The 18,690-nt window shown below is 40.6% G+C and overlaps 1 protein-coding gene across 1 annotated transcript in view; it reads right to left on the bottom strand.

Annotated features, from left to right (window-relative positions):
- The window catches only part of RANBP9 (RAN binding protein 9), a 97,190-nt gene extending 80,480 nt beyond the window's left edge, over positions 1–16,710 (bottom strand). Inside the window, exons 1-2 of the mRNA XM_069492893.1 lie at positions 15,766–16,710; positions 3,456–3,567 (exon numbers count right to left, since the gene is read on the bottom strand). Coding sequence (XP_069348994.1) covers positions 3,456–3,567; positions 15,766–16,336 — 683 coding nt within the window. The 5' untranslated portion in view covers positions 16,337–16,710. The remainder of the gene's footprint in view (positions 1–3,455; positions 3,568–15,765) is intronic.
- Positions 16,711–18,690: the final 1,980 nt, after the last annotated feature.

Raw genomic sequence — 18,690 nt, 5'->3', positions numbered from 1 at the left:
CATTGGGTTGAGCCTAGAATTTTGTTCAACAAGTTTACCGAAGAGAAAAATGAAATCTGACCAAAGAAATACAATAATTTTCTCTAAGAATGTACAGTGATGGGTACTGCTTCTCATCCATTCATTTATTCATTGAATGCTTGCTATAAATTAAGTACGAGTGTTATAGAAATGTAAAATAAAATAATCCCTTACCCTTGAATTTGCAGGGTCATATAACAGTAAGAAGACAAAACAGAAGAAATATTATAATTACAATTTGCCCAAAATGTAAAGGAGGCATGGAAAAGATACATTCCTAATTGGGGGAGGAGAAAATTTCACAAAAAGGCACCCCTGAACTAGGACTTGAAGTCTAAGTTAGCTAGGCAAATGGGAAAAGGGTAAGAGAAGGTGAATATAAGGAGGAGGGAAAACGGTGTGCATCAAGAACTAGAAATATGAGCCAGCATGTGTAGTCAGAGAACTGCAAATAGCACCTGATTAAGCGAAGGACACATAAGAATTAGGGATTCTTCAACATCACTAGTCATTAGGGAAATGTAAATTAAAACCAAAACAAGAAATGACTAGACACCTACTATAATGGCTAAAAAATTAAAAAAAAAAAACCAAAAAGCTGACAATACCAAGTGCTAAGAACAAGAGGAACTCTCACACATTGCTGGTAGAAATGCACACTAGTACAGTCACTTTGCAAAACAACTGGCAGTTCCTTATAAAGTTAAAAACCTACTTTACTGTGATTTACCCAAGTGAAATGAAAACTTTTATGTTTACACAAAAACCTGCACATAAATATTTATAGTGACCATATTTGCAACCGCCAAAAACTATTACAGAAACAGCCGAGATGTCCTTCAACTGGGGAGTGGATAGCAAATTGGTTCACTCACCTACACAATCAGCAATAAAAAGGTCCGTTCTACCAATATGTGCAACAAGGAGGCATCTCAAATGAGTTATGCTAAGTGAAAGATGCCATACTTATAAGGCTACATACTACACAATTCCATTTATACACCATTCTAGAAGCGGCAAAAGTAAAGACAGAAAACAAATCAGTGGTTGCCAATGGCTGGAGATAGGGAAGGGATATCTACAAAGGGATACGGAGGAATTTTCAGAGATGATGAACTGTTCTATATACAGTAGTTCCCCCTCATCTGCAGCTTCTCTTTCCCTGGTTTCAGTTACCCACGGTCAATCAAGGTCTGAAAATATAGAATATTCCAGAAATAAACTTAAGTTTTAAATTGCGTGCCATTCTGAGAAGCATGATGAAATCTCATGCCATGCAGTTCAAACCCACCCTATACCCTCCCAGGACATGAATCATCCCTTTGTCCAACATATCTATGCTACATATACCACATGCCCATTAGTCACTTAGTATCCCTCTTTGATTATCAGACTGAAACAACACAGCATACATAGTGTTCGGTACTACCTGCAGTTTTAGGCATCCACTGGGGGTCTCAGAACGCTATCTCCCATGGATAATGAGGGCCGCCATATTGACTGTGATGGTGATTACATGACTATACACATTTGACAGAACTGTACGCTAAAAAGGATAAATTCTACTATATGTAAAATATACTTAATTAAAAAAAAGAAAAAAGATGAAGGATCTTAGCCCCAAAGAGATAACATAGAAAAATTATCGGAGCTAGCCACATCATAAAGGAACCTACAAAGAAGTTCTAGATTTTATCTTCAAAGCAACAGACATTCCAAATGCTCTCACGGAAGGGACAGACACAATTCAGTTCTGTATTAGAAAGAACACCGACAACAGTTATAGACTAGAATAAGCAAAACAGGGAGCAACTGGGAGACCAGTCAACGAATCACCTTAGTAATTCAGGAGATAAATTACCAAGACCTGACTAAGGGAGAGGTAGTAGAAACTGACAGAGAAAGTTAAAGGTAGGAAATAGTTTCTAGAAATAGTGAAACCACCAACCAAATGGTTTTGAGAAAAAGATTTTAAATAAGCTAAATGCCTGAGGGACATTCAAATGCAAACATCTGGTTAGATATATTGGTCTGGAGCTCGAGGGTCCAGAGCCTGAGACGTAGCATTAGATTTGAGACTCTTCAAGATATTCGCAGCCATGAAAATACAAGGTCAAGAACATGCAACGATAGAATAAGCAGAGTGAAAGGTAAAAAAAATCCTGGGAATCATCCTGAGCAACACCAGCATTATGGAGTTGATGACACAATTTGAAGTATAAAAGAACTGGCTTACTGATTATGCAGCTATGAAATTAGAAATGGTTACAACCCTGTGCCTATTTCAACATGGGGCCTCTCTCAACCACTTTATCCTTGTTATCTGACTTTATTAATATCTTTTGGCCTAATCACCCCAGGAAAACGGAGGCATTCAGATCCCACTTTTCCAAATACCAAAAGGCAGTTAAATAAAAGCTGTCATTTAATTCCAAGTGTTCACTTTCTGCTTTTTCATACTGCTGACAATGAGCAAATAAAGTAAAAGGAATAATCTACTGAATACACTTATTTTGTCAATTAAACATAAGAGGACTGCTAAGAGGGGTTAAATGATTGACTTCAAATACAGGTCAGCTTACCCACATAGCCCAATAGTTTCATTCTGGTAGCTGAACAAATGACCCCACGGTAGCTTTACGGGATCTTCTGATACTGCAATAAAGTTATCAGGAAATACCATAGGATAGAGATCCAAATGATTCTAGATAATTAGTTCTTAAATAGGGATATGCACCAAAATTCAGTGTGACTGGAGCTTTCTCAAAATTGCCTATCTTGCCCAAAGCTCTACTTTATGAACTTTTGGGGTGAGGCTCAAACTACTATATTTGTAATAGTCCCATAACTGATTCTGATGTACACATACACACACCACATACAGATCCCAAGTTGAAAAGCAATATATAAAAGTTGGTTCCAGGCTCCATCAGGGAGTTCTCATTTGGAAGCTTCTAAATCACATCCTAATCCCCAGGAAGCTCCTCCAATCAAGAACATAAAAATATACATTTCCCAATCAAAACCTAAAATTCTAATCCCCAACCCCTGCGAAATATCTATGAATCACCTACTGGCTTTGATTACTAGCTTTGAGAGGATTTAACTTCTCAGCAGAATTCAGAAAAAGGCAATGTAAAAAAAGTCACGGAAAATGAGTCATTGTCTCTCCCTGGCTCAATTCCAATTCTCATTTTAATAACAAATCTACCAGAAAAACTTGGTTAATATCACCAACTCAAGCTTTAACTTCAACTAGTATTTAAGCGTAACCAGATCCAACCTGCTATACTGGAATACTGAGATTCTACTTTTCTAAACACCAAAATTTCCAAGATTCCAGCTTTCCAATTACATCATAAATATTATAAATCAAAACAAAAATAATTATCCAAGAATAGCAAATGATTTTTCCCGCCAAAATTTACACTTACCCATCCCTTCCTTTACTGACAATTTTTACTTCAAAATAATAAATCCCACAGGCTGCTGGTATTGGATGCGTGGCACGAACTGACGCTGCATCTTTTGGGGTTTTGCCATGACCTGCATATGAAACAGGAAAGAAAAAAAAAAAAAAAATCAAATGACATTCACTGAAGTATGAAAATGAAAATCTTAATTCAGGAACAAATAGGTTTTGGAATGATATATAATTTCTGCTCCCATTAGTTCAAATAATTAAGGACTTAATGAAACATTTATCATCTCAATTAATCTAATATGCAAAATAGTCAAAGTTAGTCACAGAACTCTTCACACTTAGTAGTTTTATTAGGATTTCAGAATCTAAACACATATATTGAACCTAGCAGCCCTTTATACAAATTAAAGTATTTTGGAGTAGACTATATATTTAAGAAAAAAGGGATATATTTGAAAAACATAATGAGAAAATAATCTCATCAGATCTAAATATGCATATACTTTACAAAATTTCTTTCTTTTTTTTTTTTTTTTTGTGACAGAGTCTCGCTCTGTTGCCCGGGCTAGAGTGAGTGCTGTGGCGTCAGCCTAGCTAACAGCAACGTCAAACTCCTGGGCTCAAGCAATCCTTCTGCCTCAGCCTCCCAGGTAGCTGGGACTACAGGCATGCGCCACCACGCCCGGCTAATTTTTTCTCTATATATTTTTAGTTGCCCAGCTAATTTCTTTCTATTTTTAGTAGAGATGGGGTCTCGCTCTTGCTCAGGCTGGTCTCGAACTCCTGAGCTCCAGCGATCCGCTCGCCTCGGCCTCCCAGAGTGCTAGGATTACAGGCATGAGCTACCGCGCCCGGCCTTTACAAAATTTCTATACACTCTTTTGCCAAATGGCCTGCTTTAGAAACCAGAAGTACCCTGTGATAGAGTGTATTTTTAAGTGAAATTTTACACAATTATATTGATTTGGCAAAACAGCTTTCTTGTTTTAAGAATTTATAATTTTATTCTTTAACATACCTTATTAATTATACACAAAGTCTGAGTCATAAAATTTCTTTGGTCAATAACAACTTACTGAGAAATATATCTAATCTCTAGTTGCATTTTGTTTATTTTTCTTTAAGACAAGAAATAACACCATATCACTGCTAACATTTTAAGAAATCTGTTAGAAAATGACTTTTAAAGTTTTTAAACTAGCTATTCCTCAATTCTAATCCCAGAGAGTTTCCTTTACTCACCCTTTCCCTACCCCTCACCCAAGACACAAATTACCTTGAAAGCTAGCATGTGAACAAAATTGAATGAGCAAAATAAATTATGTCCATAAAACCACGAAAGAATAAAGACAGAAGTTAAAGTAGCATGTCAGAAAGTACACAAAGAGTATGAGTGAGATAAGTCTCCATAATCCCCAAAAGGACTGTATGAGAAACAATACTCTAAATTATTATTCAGGTATTCTAGTTCAGTATGCTTCACTCAATACGAACCTGTCATTAATCTTTCAGTCATACTCTAAGATTACCTTCATGGGTAGCAGAATTCTTCTCAAATTTGCCATGATTGTTTTAAAACTAAATACTTTCTTTTAAGTCAAAATTTTTTTCTTAAGATACACAATAAATCATCACAAATGAGATACATTCCTTTACCATGTACTCTACCAAATTGCCAGCGCATACCTTATTATTAAACAGTTAAATTTACATTTGTAATGCAAATTAATAAATGTTCACACACACACACACACACACACACACACCCGCAAAAACAAAGCAACAACAAAAATGAAATGAACTAAGCCACTTCTTCCCATTACCAGGAAAACTTGGATTATGGGCAGAAGTTCTTAGCCTTGTGACCATGAGTCAATAACCTTAGTTAAGAAAAAGAAATGGAAGCAGCAATGTACAATGCCCCAAAACTACTTTAACACACATAGGTAATAGCTTTACACTGAGCTAACCAGCAGGAAAACAATAACAGCCCAAATCTACACTATAATCACTTTTTAACAAACATTTAATAAATTATGGTTTCAGTAAAACATCTTTTTTAATCAAAATATGTTCAAATAACTAGGTTACCTGGGAGAAGGTCATGGAAACTAAATGTGTATTTAAAAATTAGATAGTTAAACAAACAAATCTAAACAAAACTCTGACTAAACAGAATCTAACTGGAGTCCTAAATCTACTGGATTTTATTACTGGTTTTTGTTGTTTTGTTTTTTTGTTTTTTTTTTGAAGGGGAGTGACCCAAACTTTTAGGGATAAGGTAATTTCAAGGTATACTTAATAATAAATAGTTAACATATTTAATATTATGTGAAAAGGCACTGTTCTGAGGGCATTTTATTTATAACTCATTTAATATTCAAAACAACCCCAGAAGGTAGGTACTATTTATTATCATTTCACAGTTGGAGGAAACTAAGTGAAGATAAAGAAACTCACCCAATGACTAAGAATTCCAAACCAGGATTTGTGCTGGGATTTAAATTTAAGAAGCCTCATCCAGTGTGAGCTCTGAACCCACAAGAAGGACTTAGTTAAAATGAGCATTCTAGGATCACTTCACATTTATCCCCATCTCCTATTTTTGCTACTTCTATGGGAAAAGAGAAAGAAAACTAGTATTTTAGAGTAAACAATCTCTCAAAGTGTTAGGTGCTTTTGCATGGATTTTTCTCATTTTTAAAAATGATGTTTTTACAGAGATTATATAGCATGCCCCAAATTGGTAGAATCATACATTAAATCCATACATGAATTAAAATCCCATACATCTTTCCATTATGCAAAAATAACAAAAAAGTACTACATAATCATAAATCAAGAACCCATTATATTTATTATGATTTACTAACACATTGTAGAAAAATTCTGTAAATGTTAAAACTAAAAGAATTTGTTTCATGTTTAAATTAAATTTAAAAGATAGAAGCAAAAGTTTAGAAGTAAGATTAAAAGAATTCATACTATTTCTTAGACAAGACTAGTACAGGTTGAATATTCCTTATCCAAAATGCTTGGGATCAGAAATGTTTTGGATTTCAATTTTTTTTTCAGATTTCAGAAAATTTGCATGTATTTACCCAGTTGAACATTCCACAACCAAATGTTACAATAAGCATTTCCTTTGAGCATCATGTTGTAGCTTAAAAAGTTTTGGATTTTGGATTTTTAGATGTGGGATGCTCGACCTGTAATATCAGAAGCTAGGAGCCTTATTTCTCTAACAATGCTCATCAGCTGAAAGTTTATTACTACCTTAAATTCTGTAGTAACCGAAAAAACAACCTCACATTACCAAAGTTTAAACTTTTAAAACCACAAAGTCCTCAAATGTTAAGTGTTTTCTGTATGGCTCTAGAAGAAGATATAGGTATTGCTTCAAAACTCTAAGGCTAGCAAGGCTAGCTCTTTTTATTCAAACAATCTGTTGATTCCATTTGGTGAAATGGAAAGAGTTTGAATAAATTCTTCCACCCCATCCCCATTTCCATCCACTATCCAACACGCAGCCAGTCAGTGTCTTTCTGGAAATTTAAATCAGCCTTTCTCGCATCACTACCGCTCAATACAATAAAATTCTTTCCAAAGCTCCTCCTTCAGCCTAGGAAGGAGGCACTTTCTGAACACCTTGTCTGACTTCACTGATATCTGCACTTTCCACCTCTTTTCTGCTCCAGCCACATTAGCCCTATTTTAGTTCTTCATACTCATCAGGCCAGAGTCTGTGCACATGCTATTCCCTTCACTCTTCCTTCTTAGCCTGGTTAGGTCCCACTCATCCTTTAGATCTTAGCTCAAATTTTTACTTCCTCAAATATCCTTCCTCTAACCTCTCTGACTTGGTCTAACCTTGTTATATGTACTCAACATGTATCACAACATTGACACATTTAACACTTACTTATTAATAATTTTGGTCGTTCCTGCATTTAAATTCCTGGACCTCTTTACTCCCACTAACTTCGGCTCTAACTTCAATCATTCTTTTTTGAAGAAGGAAGCCCAAGACCCAGGGTCTAATGCTGCGAGGGATCAGCAGACTGTGACATCAGGCACAAATGCCAGTGGAAATTTAACTGGGCTTGTATTTTATTAAGACTGTAATTTCTGTACTGCAAAAAACTTAAAACCTTTGGTTACGAAGTTCTAAAGGTTTTAAGTGGTTGCTCCAGCCCTATATTTCCCATAAGTCCTATTACTTTTGGCACACAATTCTGTGGAGAACACAAGACTTTTTCCAGCAATGCAATGCATTCACATCATTATAGTGGATATGCCTGTGTCTTCCTCTAGCACACACCCTCCTATTCTCTCTTCTTTGTGAAGACTTCAGTTCTATACTTCCTTTTTAATCATGAGAACTCCAATTCCCTGCACTCTTTGTGTTTTTCCTTCCTCTTTCCTCTTCCAGGATAGGCTACATGGTAAGCACATAGAAGCTCTTAAATACCTTTGATTTCCCTCATATGCCTATCCTTCCTTCACACCCAACCAGCAAAACCACAGCTTTTCCTCTAAATTATAATCTACCTTCCCTAATCCTACACTGGACAGTTGACCACTGCTGAATAAAGAGTCCAACAATATTGCAAATAGCCACTGCTATGAACTAATGTCAACCGGGTTCTCTCAGTGCTACCAATTTCAGAAATCTTTAGTCAGCTTGTTCCCCATTCCTCCATAGCTAGTCCACATTTTCATCATTTACTTTAAGCTTTAAGTCCTCTACTCAAATTCAGTGAGCAAACTACCTCACCTCTTTCATCAAGAAAACGGGAGGCCATTACATATGGTCATATTCAACTCTCCACTCTCCTATCACATATCATATGGTCTATGCACATGTCACTTTTTACTTCTTCCACGAATTTTTTTCCTTTTGGAGACAGGATTTCACTCTGTCACCCAGGCTAGAGTGCAGTGACATCATCACAGCTCAATACAACCTCAAACTCCTGGGCTCAAGTGAGCCTCCTGCCTCAGCCTCCCAAGTAGCTGAGACTACAGGAACATTCCACCACACCCAGCTAATTTTTTTAATTTTTTGTAGATAATTTTTTAAAATTTTTTGTGGAGCATCAAGATATGTTGCCCAGGCTGGTCTTGAACTCCTGGCCTCAAGCAATCCTCCCACCTCCACCTCCCAAAGTGCTGGGATTGCCAGCAAGTAGGTACTCTCCTCTCCTCTTCAAGACCAACCACCCTGTGCTCTAGAACCACTTTCCTTCCTCTAATCCCTAACACTGTCAGCCTCTCAAGCTCGTATTTTCATGCTCTTCCTCTCCAGGCTCTCCTTCTCCTCAATCTATAAGGAAACGGTGTCCCAAAAATGTATATACCTTTCACAAAATTCTATGCCTCTATGCTGAGTATCATTGTCAGTAATGTACTAGAGCTGATGGTATGATGAACTTTTTTTAACTTTAAAGTAATAAAAACCAAGTATAGCTAATCAATTTTATTTGTTAAAATGTTAAATTTTATATACATTTATTGGAACACCATACCTTGGACTAGTATCATATTCTCATTTAACTATGTCCCTTTGGTTTTACCTACAACCAAATTAAAATAAGATTGAGTTCTAGGCTCAGCACAGTGGCTCACACCTATAATCCTAGCACTCTGGGAGGCAGAGGTGGGAGGATCGCTTGAGGTCAGGAGTTCAAGACCACCCTCAGCAAGAGCAAGACCCTGTCTCTACTAAAAAGAGAAAGAAATTAGTTGGGCAACTAAAAATAGAAAAAATTAACAGGGCATGGTGGCACACACACCTATAGTCCCAGCTACTCAGGAGGCTGAAGCAGGAGGATTGCTTGAGCCCAGGAATTTGAGGTTGCTGTGAGCTAGGCTGACGCCAACGCATTCTATCTAGCCTGGAAAACAGAGGAAGACTCTGTCTCCCAAAAAAAAATAAAGACTGACTTTTAAATGATACAGTGGTCTCTAACAGTACTTTCCAAAGAGACTTTTAAGGACAATTTTGATTATATGGGATTTTCATCTTACATGCTGACATTAGAAGCTAAATCACAGATAAAACATAAGTCTACTATACCTCCACTATCAGATACTAAAAACTTTCTGGAAAAAATAAATAAATAAATCCTGCCCTAACCTCCATCCTCTTCTAGGTATTGCCTAATCTCTTCCTTCATCTCTATTTCTCAAGAGTAATCTATATTGACTATCCTCTATACTTGGTCCCTTTTGTTTATTCTTTCAACCCACTAAAATCTGGTTTTTGCTCCCATAACTCAATTCAAACTGCTCTCCCAAAGGTCACAATGATCTAATTTCCAAACCCAGTGGAAAACTGTCTGTTCTTATCCCACTAAACCTATCTGTTGCACTGGACACTAAAGATCACTTCCTCATTTCTGAAATTCTCCTGCTTAGCTTCTGTGACATCACACTTTCCTCACTGTCCAGGGACCTGTCAACTGTTTCTTCTTGGACTCCATCCAGTCTTTCAATGTCAGTGTTGCTCAGGGTTCTATCCTTGGCCCACTGCTTTTCTCACTGTACTTCTCTCTCTCTCATGCTAAGTTTCAACTACAACCTACAGGTGATTCCTAACTCAGTCATGACCTAGACCTCTCTCCCAAGCTTCAGGCCAATTCTGGTTCTGGTACCTATCAACCCTTCCAAGGAGAAATTGCCTCACACACTGTCCCTACTTAAAGAAGTGGGACCCAGATTGTCTTTGTGCCAGGAGGATATTTTGTATTTTATAATTAACCCCCCCCCCACCCCTACAGCTGATTCAACACAAGTTAACACCTGATCTGAAGGCCATCGATTCACACCATAGCATATGATGAAAAGCTCTGCCCAACGAATAAGGCCAATTAGCTAGGCCAATCTGATAAGTCTCTCAGGAATTTGAAATAGGAAGGAAAGGATAAGCCAGTCAGTAGGGAAAAAGAAATAAGAAAACAACTAGAAACTAGCGACTGTAGCTGAGTCACTTTCACATTAGAACAGAGTAAAAAGTCATGAATTCTAGCTGTTAAGATCACTTAGGGCCCCCTTAACTTCAGAAGACCTGTTCCTGTTCTTTCTGTAAGGATTGTTTCTTTAGCTTCCTCTGGTTTCCATGAAGTCAAATCACAGGGTTAAGATTTCCATTTTTACTTATCTCCAAATATAACACTGACTTTTTCATAATCATTATTTGCTTCATGGTTCACTTTAAGAACCTAACTGCTAAAAACCCAAACATCATCCTAACAGAGTTAGAAACCCACAAGTCATCTTTGATTTCTCTATCATTCCTCATTTCCTCTAAATTACCTCTAAATATCTCACAAATGTCTGCTCTTCTCTGCCCCTATCACTGACCAAGTTGAGGTCCTTATTTCTAACATAGTCTACTGCAACAGTCTTCTAAATGAGTTTGCTATTTCCAGTCTGGTATCTCTTGAATTTATCTTAAAATTGGTTGTGTAACCTGACAAAAAACAATATATGAGCCAGTCATTTCCTATTTAATATCCTCTGATGATTCTCCAACTCCTACAGAAAAGATCTAAACTCAATAAAGGCCGGGTACAGTGGCTCACACCTGTAATCCTAGTACTCCGGGAGGCCAAGGCAGGAGGACTGCTTGAGCTCAGGAGTTTGAGACCTGCCTGAGCAAGAAAGAGACCCCATCTTTATAAAAAAAAAAAAAAAAAAAAAAATAGAAAAATTAGCCAGGTGTGGTGGCACATGCCTGCAGTCCCAGCTACTCGGGAGGCTGAGGCAGGAGGATAGCTTGAGCCCAGGAGTTTGAGGTTGTAGTGAGCTATGATGAGACCACTGCACTCCACCCAGGGCCACAGAGTAAGACTCTGTCTCATTCATTCATTCATTTATTCATGCATACATACATAAATAAATAAACTCAATAAAATATTCCATACAGCCCCTCACTGATCTTTTCCCAGTTGCTCTTTGTCATCTACTCTAAATTCCAACAACCTAAAATTGCTTATAAAACCAAACATAAACAGTAATTCTCTCCTCTATGCTTTTGGTTTTCCTCCACTTGTCATGCCCAGTCCCTCTTCTTCCCCTATATTCTACTCCTCTTTTAAGACTGACCACTGGCCTCAACTCCTCGAAAAAGATACCCCTGACTCATTTCCTCCATCCTTTCCAATGTCAGCCTGGGTTAGATGCTCCTCCTATCTTCCACAGTACTCTTTATAACACTCCCCTTACTATTCTAGTTTATATTCTTTGAGCTCTTTGAATTCAAAGACAGCATCTTATTCACCTAAGTGTCCAGAACCTGACACAAAGTAACATTCACTAAAAGCTTGTTAAATAAATGAAGAAACAGTAAGACATACAAATTGTCTAGCAGAATGTATAATTACCATTATTGTCTACTTTTGAGTATGATTATTAGATTCACTTGATTCTTGCAGTTACCAACTGGCATTTTTAAAGCTAATTACCCAAAATCTTGGCAAAGAGATCCCTGGGAAAAGCTCAGCTTGGTTTTTAAATTCCTTGATTTTAAGAAACATTTTTATATCACCCCCATAATTCTTAACAGACATTTATGTAGGCAAGCATCTGTTGAAATATTTGTTCAATCTTAGAAGTACAAGAAATTAGATAAGCAATTATATTTAAGAAGTGGTAAAAAGGCCAGGTGCAGTGGTTCACACCTGTAATCCCAGCATTTTGGGAGGCCCAGGAGGGAGGATCACTTGAGATCAGCAGTTTGAGACCAGCCTGGGCAACATAACAAGATCCTGTCTCTATAAAAAAAAAATTTTTTTTTTTAAATCAGCCAGGCATGGTGGTGCACACCTGTACTCCCAGCTACTTGGACGGCTGAGTCCAGGAGTTCAAGTAAACTATCACTGTGCCACTGCACTCCAGCATGGGTGACAGAGTGAAACCCTGGCTCTTTAAAAAAAAAAAAAAAAAAAAAAGAAGTGTTAAAAGACTAATGACTGGGGATGCAGAGGGGGAGGGAATTAGACATACCAAAAGTTCAACCCATTTGGTTAGATTCTGTTAATATTGCTTCAATAAAAGATGCAATTCATTATTTCATTGCTTCGTATCATTCCAACTTTCACTTATCTTCCATTTCTCCTAAGCTGTCCTAAATCAGTAAAATCAAGGTGTCTGGACTTTTCCGAAGCATTAGTGTGTTCCAGTTACCTTTTTCCCCCAGAGGAAGTACTTTTAATCTCAACTATTCTTCAAAAAGTTCTAAATGTGATCACAGGATTTTATCTATTTGAGATAATTAAGCCTCATACAAACTGAAAGAGGCAATAATATGTATACTGGAAAGAGCACTAAATTTGGAGTCAGTGAAAATTAGTTTCCAAGCCTGGCTTACTTGCGACTGGGAAAATCTAACCTCCAGGTGCTCCTACTTTCTCAAATCTAAAATGAGAATTCCAATATCTTGTCCAGATCTACTTCTGTGTATGTATCAAAACACTCTGTAAAGTATCTAAATAGCAGAAATAACTTGAAAAATATAAAACTGCAATCTGTAATTGAAACATTTAGACTAAATCCACTGTCATACTCATTACAATGCTTTAAAGTAGAATAAAGTTATTATAACTAAGTCTAAACTTGTCACATTTGTATTTATTCAATAGTGACAAGAATTTTAATAGGAAGGGCCATCCCTGGGTTTTCCAATAGTTGGTGTGTGACTGCTAAGCAAAGGCCTTTCCAATAATTTTTAACATATTGTATACACATCCTGTTATTCCTCTGCAATCCAATCATCTTTTCCTGCATGTCTGGTATTGTTTAACATTAATCCCTTCAAATGAATTAAGGAACAATACTGCTTCCAAAACAGTAATTTCAATTTAGAACAATAACATCTTAAAAATAGAACATGTTCAGAGCAAAAGAAACCAAGCTAGCTACCTCTATTTTTTAAAGAAAAAATCCTCACCATTCTGGAAAATAATTATGAGCAATCTTTTGACATTCTGTACTATGCAATATATGAATAGTAGTTTTAATGCTAAAAGTCTCAAAATGCTTAAGTAAAATCGATGCAAAACAATGATAGATTAAATAAAAATTCACTCTTCTTATTTTGTGATTTCAAAGTTTTATTATCCACTATCTATGACATTTTCCCTTTGCTACTTGGGACAGAGTTGCCCAGGACATTTGGTGTGGTCCTCTCAGAAGACACACAGAGAAACAACAGTAATGGCAACAGAAAACTCACACACACTCTATAATAACAAGACAAGAACAGGAGGCAGTCAAAGGGCTAAAAAAAGAGACTGGGACAAGGGGTAAGGGAGAGACAAAGGGGAGATAGGAGAGACGGAGAGAAAAGAAAAAGAATGACAACAAAATCTGTTCTTCCAGAAATAATGGTTTATGTTTATAAAAGAGTGACATTTCCAGAAAGAATCTTAGTATTACACAACAGAAAGTAATAAAGAGGCCAACAGGAAAAATAATTGAGACAGCAGTGTCATAAATATTCCAAACTCCAACCAATTTCACATAAACATGTACTCTTCCCTGACCCAAATCATCAATTTTATGTAAAAGTAAAACTAATCAAGGCACATCACAGTGCTAAATAAACTGTAATCACAAATCTTAGATATCATGGAAATTCAGAGCTGGAAATTTCCTTACCAACCATCCAGCTCAACTCCCACACTTGGAGGAATAAACTGAGGCCCGGTCTCCTAACTACAATCACAAATCACTATAGGACTCAGGAAACCTGGGATTCTTTGTTCAGTAATCTTCCATATATACTGTCTCTGATTTTACAAACTAATTATTTACCATCAACCATAAATTTAAAATGATAAAGTTCTGTCACATCTAACAAAAGCTTTCTGGTAGCCTGATCAGAAGTAAACACTTCATAACACTGTTCACACAGATTAAAAAACAAAATTAAATAACACTGCACAAGGGAATTAACAAAGTGCCCTAAGAAAAAACAAAAATCCTCTATTTTGAAATTTTCCACCATTCAGATTAAGGAACATAACATTTAAAATTAAAAGTACTTCTCTGCATCTATGGCAAGGATAAAAAGAAGGAATGTTCAACAAGGCCTATTTTTGTGTGTGATTCTTTGCAGCCAAATCATTTCGTAGATTTCTGTTGCCATTCTCTTTTCCAATTAAACAGTAATTCACTTATCAAGGTTCTTCTCAAATTTCAGTCCTGTATACTTTAAGGATTTAGCCACAACATTGTTTATACCCTCTTCATACAAGTCACTAGGATCTGAGAAGACCCCTTTGTAGCCAAAGTGAGGCTCCTGCTTTAGGTTTGGGGCCTAAAAGGCTGGATGTGCTTCCAGACAGACCGATATGTTCGATTGTTTTTCTTCCACACAAGTAAACTTGAGGCATGCTATTAATATGGACTACATTTCACAAATCTCCATAGCAATTCATAATTTTATGTACAACGGGTTTGCTTCAAGCTTTGTTTTAACCTAGAAGCGGTAGGTGAGGAAGGAGGGGGCAGGCACAAGCCTAAGGTGGTTGTTTTTAACTGCAGGTGTAAAATATAAGCCAATTTTCTTTAAAGTACTAAATAGCATTGTTAAAAAATCCTCGTTTTCAGTAAGACTTCATACAATACCCAACACGTAAATACCTGTACGAGGCATTTCCAGTCCGGAGTGGTGGGTTTCTGCTTCCCTAAGAAAACGTACTCCTGAGGTTTCCCCTCTTGCCCTCCCAGTTGCTGTTAGTAAGACACACGGAGGGCAAACTTGGGCCCCTTGTCCTTTTGTCCCCCTAGACAATCTCTGGCCTAATTTTGATTACTCCTCCCCCTATGTATCCCTGCTCTCCCTTAATTAGAAATCATACCTCAGAATCGTACCTCTCTTCCCCCGATGTAAAAAGAGAACGCCTGACCCACCACCTGGAGAACAATGTAACCCAACTCCGAGTCCATGGATTCCTCTACCCAAGCCCCAGGATTTATCTTAAAGGGAAATCAGAAAGCGAGTTCTGTCCTGTCATCCCGGATTCCCTCAAGGTGTCCTACGCCCGGCCTGGGATTACCAGCTCCTTTCTGCCAGGAGCATTATACTCACCTTCCTTTTCCAAGAGCTCGCCCCTCACCCTCGGACCTTGCACCGTGACCCCAATGCCCACCCTCGGAGCAGCGGAACCGGCGGCGAGTCACCTCAGAGGGCACAAGCCTGCGGGGGCGGGGGGCGGGGGGCGGGGGGCGGGGGCGGGTCGAGAGCGTCGCAGGCGGCGGCCGGACACGTCGGGTCAGCGCCCCACTCCCACCGCAGGACACACGCCCAGTACCTTTGTAGTGCACCCGCAGGTTGTTCTGAGAGAGGCCGATGTAGCTGAACTTGTCCTTCGGGCTCCAGGACCGAGGCAGCGGCGTCTCTTGCTCGTCCACGGCCGGGTAGAGGCGCTTCAGCCGCCGCTGCAGCTCCTTCTCCTGCTCGTTCAGGGCCGAGTCCCCGTGCGGGAAGGGGGCCGCGGCGCTGCTGCCGGCCGCCAGGGCTGGGGCCGGGGCGCCTCCCGCCGGGCAGGGGCCCACGGCGAGGCCCGGGGGCGCGGGGGGCGCGCTGACGGGGGCGGCCGCCGAGGCAGGGGGCGGCGGAGGCGGCGGGGGCGGCGGCGGGGCTGCGGTGGCCGGAGGCGGCGGCGGCGGCGGGGGGTGGAGGAGCAGGGCGGCCGCCGCGGCCCCCAAGCCGCCGCCGCCGCCCGCGCCGCCTCCGGGCGACCCGGCAGGAGAAGAGCCGGCGCTGACGGCCGGGGGCGCGGGCAGGACGACTCCAGAGACTGGGGCCACGGCCGCCGGCGGTGGCGGCGGCAGCTGCTGCTGTTGTTGTTGCTGCTGCGGCGGCGGCGGCTGCCCGGACATCCCGGCCGCGACTCAGCCTGCGGCCACCTCCACCTCTTCTTCCTCCTCTGCTTCCCGGGGGCGCTGTCGCTGCGGCCGCCGGCACCAGGCGCCCAGTCCGCCCGCCCCGGAAGCAGGCGACGGGCCGCGCGCCCGGGGAGAGCGCGGCGGTTGGGGAGCTTGGCGACGCGGGAGTGGGCGGCGGGCCCGGGGAGGCCCCGAGAGAACGTTGACCGGAGAGCGGGCGCGCGGCCCGGGGACGAGGCGCCCAGGGCGGGGGCGACGCGAGAGCGCGGGAGGGGAAGGCGCGCTGGCGGCCGCTGCTCTCGCGGCTGTTTCCCGGCGGGCGGGCCGGGCCGGCGCGAGACGCTGCGCGCGGGCGGCGCTAGGCGAGAGGGCGGGACGGAGGAGCGAGCGGCGAGAGGGGCGGGGGCGCGCGGGCCGCGGAGGTCTGGGCTGCGCGCGGGGAGGCGCCTCTCCCGGGCCCGCCAGCCGCTCGCCGGCAGGGGCGCGGGGCTCCCGGCGCTGCGGGGCCCTTCCCAGGCGCCGCCTCCTCCCTCCAGCCGGCCGCTACCGCCGCCCCCCGAGCCGGCGAATCTCCTCCCACTTGACTTCTTTTTGTTGTCGTCGCCCCACCTCCCCACGGTAGGGCTCCTCGGAGCCAAGGCGCAGCTCTGCGTCCAGGCGAGAGTAATCGAGCCCCGCTGGGGCCCGCGAGCCCGGCCACTGGCGCTCGGGGACCCTCCGGACCCGGACGTGCAGCGCGGCTGGGCTCCGGGAGCCGACGCGGGGCGCCAAGGGGAGCAGTTGCGGAGTGCCCCGGGCTCTCCCCGCGGGCCCTGCAGCGAGCTCTCGCCTGGTCCGCCTTGCCGTTTGCCGCCTCCCCCCAAAAAGGAACGTATTAATACTGCTTTTCCTGCTTCTCGGTATGTAATACCGTAACGTTGCCCATGTGGGCAGTGCTAGCCATTTCTGAAGGCAAAGTCTCCCACTATGAACTAATGAAATAGTGATTGTTTCATTAGTCAATTTTATGAGGCCTCACAGTGAACTTACAGTGGTAGAAGGTGTAACTAATAAAGACTGGCATATCTTCAAAGAGCAGGAACAGGAACTGTATGAATACGAGATTATAGTGTGTTTTTAGAAAGGGCTTCTAGAGACGTCAAAACAGTTTATAGACTCATTAATTTTCGTAACAGACCTTTTGGGTAGCAGAGAATTATGCCCATTTTTAAAACAAGGAAATATTCACTGAGGTCAGCAGAGTCAAAAATAGGACTTCCTACTTTGCAATTCCCAGTAGAGTGCTTGGTCGACTAATTTGGCACAACTTGCTAAGTGTTGCTCTCTGACCCATCATAATATTACTATTTTGTTTTCACCACTTCCCTTTGTTTAGCTTATCCTTTCCCTAGCTGGCAAGATCAAGGTTTACACGTGTAAATTACATGAAAGAAATTCTAACATTTTGTTTATTTCCAAAGATACTATGATGGTAATCGTTTGGTCAAATAAGTAAGGAATGCTTTGCTGAAGAGAGAATTATTTACTTCCTTTTGAAGAGGGTAGGTAAATGGTGATTTAATCGAATGCCCTCAATGTCTGGCCAGAACTAATAACAGTCATTTAGCCTAATTTCTCCGTCAATTACCCAGACAACTAGATGCCCTGTTGTTCTTTAATAAAAATATATCAGATAATTTTAACCTATTGTTTGATTACCTTTTTCAAGCCATTACACTTTAAATCACGTGATTTCACTGTACTTACATTGTTCTAAAACTTTCATTTATATTACAGTGACAATGAATCCAATGTAAGCCAAGCTCTAACTATAGGATAGCCATGATAGAATAAATGGACTTCAAGCTTCATTAAACTTTCCTGAAATGGTCATCAAGGATTTATTTATGAAGATAGATGTTTTCTGTCAGCACACTTAGAAACCATTGAGAACTTTCCATATCCTAGGAACAGTGGAGGGAACAGAATTGTTTGACATTTTGTTGGAAGCTTCTAATAAGAGGGGCTGGTGGTTCTCCAAACAAGCAATCTCAAGAAATTAATGATTTCATTTGTGGGTGAGAATGCTATAAAATGGGCACTTTCTCATACCAAAGGAGGTAGAGAACATTGAATATGTCATTTTAGAAAGCTACATACTTGATGATATTTATAGAGACATAAAGGAGTTCATGCCTTTTGACTTATCTATTCAAAAAATAAAAGCTAAGCAACAAAATCTAAATGTGGAAATGCTTTAGGCCTAAAAATCTTCAACAAGAAGCATTAGTGGTAGATGAAATATGGAAGCAATTAAATGCCCAACATGAAGGGACTAGTTGAAGAAATTATCATATACCCCACTCAAT

This window comes from Eulemur rufifrons, chromosome 18 (genome assembly GCF_041146395.1).
Source record: "Eulemur rufifrons isolate Redbay chromosome 18, OSU_ERuf_1, whole genome shotgun sequence".
In the NCBI taxonomy this organism is placed as follows: Eukaryota; Metazoa; Chordata; class Mammalia; order Primates; family Lemuridae; genus Eulemur; species Eulemur rufifrons.
Note: the sequence above shows the minus strand (reverse complement) of the source record. Positions and strands in the feature narration are given on the sequence as shown.